The following is a 6,317-nucleotide window of genomic DNA, read 5'->3' on the forward strand; positions in this document are numbered from 1 at the left end:
TCCCTATCCCCCTCGTGTTCTCTGTTCCTAACAGATCTTAGAGAGATTAGTTAACTTCCCCAGGTTGTGTAACTGGTAAATAGAAAATTAGATGCAATAAAACACTAAACCACATATCCCAATTCTAACACCTTGCCCTTTAGGAGCCAGCATGCCTCTTCATTTGTTCTCCTTCTCTCCACAGAAATGTAGGCCTGTTTTGTTTTTTTTTTTTTTTTTTAAACAAAGTCCTTTATATTTATCATAGTCAATCCAAACTTCCCACCAGTAAGTATCTTCAACTTTCAGCATCTGCTCACTGATTAAATCACTGCAGATCGGAAGCTCCTTGAACCCCAAAGCCTTTAGCACCATAGACTACTCTTTCAAAACCATCACGTTTTAATGCTAAATCTTATTTTTAAAAAAACTCATCATTTTAATCAACCTATTTTTTGAAGTTTATTTTTTTATTTTTTAATAACTTATTTTTAAACAACTCATCATACCTTAGTCACAAGCAACAATATGCATTTACCACCCCATCAGTATATCTGAATCAGCCTAAGGAATGGTAAGAGACAAAAGATTTATTTATTGGGCCAGTAATGTGGCATAGTGGATATGTGCAGTGTTTGCACTCCATACGGGCATGGATTCAAGTTCTGGGTCTCAACTTCCAATCAGCTCCGAGCTAATGCACCACGCAAAGCAGCAGAAGATGGCCCAAGTACCAAGACCTCTCCACTCATGTGAGACACCCAGAAGTTCCTGGCTCCTGGCCCAGCTCCAGCTGTTTCAGCCATCTGAGGAGGAGTCCAGCCCTGACTTCTAAGGCAACATGCGAAGTCAATCAGATGGAAGATCTTTCTTTCTTCCTTCCTCTCTTTCTCTTTCCTTTCTCCTCTCCTTCTCCGTAACTCATACAATATAAACCTTATTTATTTTATTAAAGTCACATTAGTATTCAAAAAATTTAATGTCTTAATCTTAAAAGTACTCAATGAATTGAATTTGAATCTCATGAAGGTAACAGCTTGCCTCTCTAAAGCAGAAAGATTACAAAACAAACAGATTTGGAGTCAAGGCAGGGAACTAGATGTTGTCAAGCTCCTAAAATTTATAAACACAAATTATTTTGTAACACTAAGGTTGTGATTAACATGTATAAATACTGATGGAATTGTTGTCACACATACTGAATGAAGCATTATTAGAGATTTTAGTGGAAAAGATAAATAAGCCCAGGTTCTTCCTATATAATACAAAAGAAAATGTTCTTGTCTCTGATACATGCAATATCTAACTTCTGATACGTTAGATTTGCCTAAGGATTTTGCTTAGAGGTCAGTCACCCCACTATTAAGTTACTCAGGAAACCAGCAGATCTTAATGTACTCCAAGTTGTCCTATTCATTGAATTGAAATCCTCCTCCTGTTAGCAGCATACAAAAGTAAACAACATAATATTCAGAAATAGTCCACACCTAATTCAATATGCATCCATTATTTTCTACAGCTGGGAATTAAGATAACAATCTACTCACTTACACCAGGCTGGCCAAATTTAAGCTACGACTTGCCCTTCAGGAGCAGGTGGTATGCCTTTTCATTTGTTCTTTCTCTCAAAAAATACAGGTGTTGGGCCCAGCACGATAGCCTAGTGCCTGAAGTCCTCACCTAGTATGCACCAGGATACTGTAAGAGCACCAGCTCACGTCCTAGCTGTTCCACCTTCCCACACAGCTCCCTGCTTGTGGCCTGAGAAAAAGCAGTAAAGGACGGCCCAAAGCCTTGGGAACCTGCACTCACGCAGGAGACCTGGAGAAGGCTCCTGGCTCCAAATCAGCTCAGCTCCAGCCACTGCGGCCACTTGGGGAGTGAACCAGCAGACACAAGATCTTTCTGTCTCTCCTTCTCTCTGTATATCTGCCTTTCCAATAAAAATAAATATAAACAAATCTTTAAAAACAAAATACAGGTGTTGTTTTACAATCAGAAAAAGTTTTATATTTAATCAATTCAAACTTCCAAAAATCATATGCTCTTCATTCTTAAAATAATTTCCCTATATAAAATGCACCATTGCTAATCCTGTCCATCTAGAACTTCCACTCTACATCAATAAAGATCTGAGTAATAGTTCCCAACATAGAGTCCTTCAATCCTTCCAGGAAGAAAAAAAAAATCCACACTCACCAAGTGCTTATAAGGATCCCTAACAAAATATACTAGATATGCAAATATACACTCATTATTTTTTAAAAGCTGAATATAAATCATACATATCCTTAAGTAAAATTACACAGGCAACTACTTATTAAATCTTTATAAAGGTATTAAGGTCTTTAAATAGATTTCTGGTCCTTTTTCAAACATACAAGTGGCATTATACAATGGCTGTATAAGGTAATAGACCATGTACAAAGTTTCACCAAAACATACTGAGAGAAGGAATCAGCCCTGCCTGGAAAGGCTTCACTAATTATCTAAATCCACCCTGGAAGGATCATTCAGCTCTCTGGGCTGCAGATGTCACCTATTTCTGTTTCTGGCTACCAAATTACCTTAGATAAGTCTTTAAAGATCAATTAGTCCTTAGGTTTTCCACCTGTATTTTAAAGTAAAACGCTTTCTTCAGAAGTGTAGTCAAAACGCCAATACATAGGTAAAGGTAAATCTGCTTTTCTGAGAGGAGAGGAATTAAAAAAAAAAAAAGACATTGCTGGGCTGGCATTGTGGTACAGTGAGTTACCCCCTGACTGCCATGCTGGCATCCCATACCAGTGTGCCAGAGGGTCTTAGTTTCCTATCCAGTTGTCTGTTAATATGTCTAGAAAAGCAACAGAAGACAGCCCAAGTACTAGGGCCTTTGTCACACATGTGGAAGAGCAGGAAGGAGCTCTTGACTCCTGGCTTCAGCCTGGCCCAATCTAGCTGTTACAACCATTTGGGGAATGAAACAAAGGCTGAAGGGTCAGTCTCTTCACTCCCACCACTAAATCATAATCTGAAAAGAAAAAACATTGCTGCTGTAATGGATGACCTCATTTTAAAATAAACTGAAACTAACGACAGCGACTTGACAAAAGGTCCAGAAAGAAACCAACATTTTATTCAAGGAACACCCTTTCACCTCCCTTTTCACAGTGTTTTCTAATTTTCTCTTCAGGTGAGATTTACCATTGCTCATTTTATCCCCCCAAAATCTGCCGCACATACTCCCATTATTACTGAACTTTAGTGTCCTAATTTTACTTATATTTTAAATGCATCAAGATCCCTTTAATAAGCTTCCTGAAGGAAAGGATTGTCTTGAACAACTTGGTTTATCATCCAGAATAAAATCTGTTACATTGTATCCACCCAGGTTTCAGAAAAGGTATGCTGGCTCAGTGTGTGGCATGTTAAGTCTTAGTGTTTTTTGTCAAATTTGCCAAAAACAAAGTTATTAAATAATACAAAACATGTTCAGAAAGTTCTTAGAAAACTCACATTATCTTTTAATTCTGTGTTTCATTAAACTCTGAAATACTCTTATACATGTAGTCAAAACAGAATAGGATTTTACCCAGAATGTATTTCAGAAACATTAGCTATCATGTAACTTTATATAGGAGGGGGAAAAAAAACTTAAGCCATTATTGACAGCTTAGTTTGGAAGGTGAGAAATTCTATCAGGTTTGTGACTTGTTCATTTATGTATTATCAATACAAGCACATCTTTAATGAGAAAAGGAGAAAATCTGTCCCATTGACAAAGACAGCTTGCTCTGACAGCCAGGTAAAAATACCAGGAACAACTGTGTTCTGTCCCTCTCTTTAGCCCAAAGGAGAAAGGAGGCTGGTCTTACTTGGGACTGTTAAAGCTTTCTAGACCTCAATTTCAGCCATCTGTCAACTGAGTGGGCAAAATGATCGCTTAGGTTCTTCTCTGCTCTAACACCATAGTATTTATAACAAATTCAGAAAAGTAATTCTTCTGAAGTTGTGAACTCAACATCAAGTAAGAACTTTGTAACCATCAGTAAATGCTGCTGGACTGGTCACATGGCATAGTTTTCACGCCAGCACTGTTATTATTTAGCTTTGTTATTCTGAGTTAAGAAGCAAATTGCAGGCTTTAAGTTCTTCAAGCACTAAAATAAAGTTGTCGGACAATACGAACTCCATGTAACCTACACCGCAGTCGTGCTAATTTACGAAACGAGCTTGGGAATTCGACCAACAAGAGATTTAGAGGATTCTTGCATACACCCAACGCTGAGAATTTCAAGATGAGAAGAAACCTCCCAAGCCTTCCACAGCTCACCCAACAGGCCTCTCTCTAGTGTTTCGAGAGGTCGCCCAACCATTAGAGTGACAGGGAACTAGAGCTGGAAAACAGCCATTCTTCTTAGAGCAATTAGGAGGCAAACGTCCGGTACAGAAGCCACACCACCGTCCACTTGCGACCACCATCCACTCACGGCCCCTCTCTCTTAGGAGGCCCTTCAATCGCCTCTCTGCCCATCTCTCCTCACAACACAGCGCCCCGGCCCCCCTCGCCATGCCGCCGCCCGCCCTCACAACCTCTCTCCTCGCTTTAGCGAACGCCGAAAGTACTGGAATACCCCTTCCCAGTCCGACACCCCGATTCCCTGTGCACCTCAACCCTGCTCTCTCGCTCGCCCCGGATCGGCGGACACCGCATGGAACCCTCCAACTGCCTCCACCTTCTCCGAAGAAGCGCCTTGCTGCTCCTAGCAAAGACCCGAAGAGAGGCCGCCCCCGTTCTCGCCCTCGGCCCCAGCCTCCTCCCTCACCGGTACTGCTTGGGGTCGCTGGGGGACTTGACGATCTCAGGGTCTCCGGTATTACTGAGCGACCCTCTCCGTCCCTCCTCCTCCGATTCATCAGCTCCCAGACGGGGAACCCGTCCACTCTCGCCCAAATCCTGTCCATTGGGCTGCAGGTCAGGGCAGCTGCAGGTCGATTTCGCCTTGTTCCTTCCAGGCATGGTTCGTGGGAGAAAGGGTCTGACAGAGTCTTCGCACCGACCCCGCGCTGCGAGTCGCCACAGCGCCGCGAGCTCCCGGTCGGCCTCACGCCACAACTTCCTGCCGGCGGCACACACGGCAGCTACCGGGACACTCCTCAGCATTCACCGCCCAGCCGCAGCGCCGGGCATCCCGCTCCCCGGGGCCCACCCCCTCCGCAGACTCCTCCAGCCGCTGCTCCTCCTCCTCCGCGTCCCGGAGGCGCTGGAGGCCGGCGCTGGTGCCGCCGCAGCCGCTGGGGAGGACAGGCCTGAACCCCTCCCCCAACCCGCTCTCCCTCACGCCAACTTCCCTCCTGCCCGCCCCCACCCCCGCCCCCACCCGCGGGCTGCCGGTGACGCGGATGTTGAGCCAATCATGAGGTAAGAAAGCAATTACGCGCACGTCAACAACCAATGGAAATAGAGCAGGAGAAGGAACCAAAAGGATAGGGCTGGATTCTCGGGAGCACCCAGAGAACAGTTCGAAACCTATGGTGGGCGGGGCGAGGGAGGAGAGGCTGGGAGCGTGCCGTGAAGGACGACGGGAGAAAGGGCCCAGGTCAGCTGCGCCTTGTTTATGACGTAGGCCGGGAAGTTGATTGAGGCCAGCGCCGGAGTGTTGCTGACGGGGAATAGGCCCCTCAGGAGACAGGGAAGCGAGTGGCGAGAACGAGCGGCCAGGTTTTGCTTTGCTCACTCGTGTCATCCTGGGTGCGCCCCTTCCTCAGTCCTTAGGCGGAGGCTTAGACCGTGACTCAGCGCGTCCTAAGCCCATCGCCGGAAGTTTTCCCACTACGCCAGATAGACACCGTGCCCCCGGGGCCAAGCAGTTTCGTATTTTCCCCGATTTCCGAGAGGCCCGAGCCTTGCCTCTCAAAGCTTGAGAAAGTACTTTAAAAGGTGGGGCCGGCTGCGATCACTTAAGTACGCTAACATTGCGTTCGCTCTTCCACAGGCTAGACCGACAGCTGACCTCTAGGGTCCACGAATGGACCGAGCAGCTGCCCTCTATAATGGGCTCCTGCCCTCAGGCCCCTTGTCCCAGGTGATTCTGCTTGCAGTGCCCTTCAGTAGGTGATTTTAACATGTAAGTGAAAGATACACACGAGTGAAACTCCGAAAAAGTAACAATAGTAAGATGAAATGTAATGATACCAACTGGTTTGACAGTGTCACATTTAAAACGATTTCTGGGACCCGGTGGCGTGGCCTAGCGGCTAAAGTCCTCGCCTTCAAAGCCCCAGAATCCCATATGGGCGCCGGTTCTAATCCCGGCAGCTCCAATTCCCATCCAGCTCCCTGCTTGTGGCCTGGGAAA

At 45.3% G+C, this 6,317-nt stretch overlaps 1 protein-coding gene across 1 annotated transcript in view; it reads right to left on the bottom strand.

Moving 5' to 3' along the window:
• The window catches only part of NRDC (nardilysin convertase), an 85,001-nt gene extending 79,700 nt beyond the window's left edge, over positions 1–5,301 (bottom strand). The window contains exon 1 of the mRNA XM_058654996.1: positions 4,785–5,301. Within this exon, the coding sequence (XP_058510979.1) occupies positions 4,785–5,122 (338 nt within the window). The 5' untranslated portion in view covers positions 5,123–5,301. The remainder of the gene's footprint in view (positions 1–4,784) is intronic.
• Between the last annotated feature and the right edge of the window lie 1,016 nt (positions 5,302–6,317).

The sequence above is a fragment of the Ochotona princeps genome, chromosome 2, assembly GCF_030435755.1.
Source record: "Ochotona princeps isolate mOchPri1 chromosome 2, mOchPri1.hap1, whole genome shotgun sequence".
NCBI classification, from domain to species: Eukaryota; Metazoa; Chordata; class Mammalia; order Lagomorpha; family Ochotonidae; genus Ochotona; species Ochotona princeps.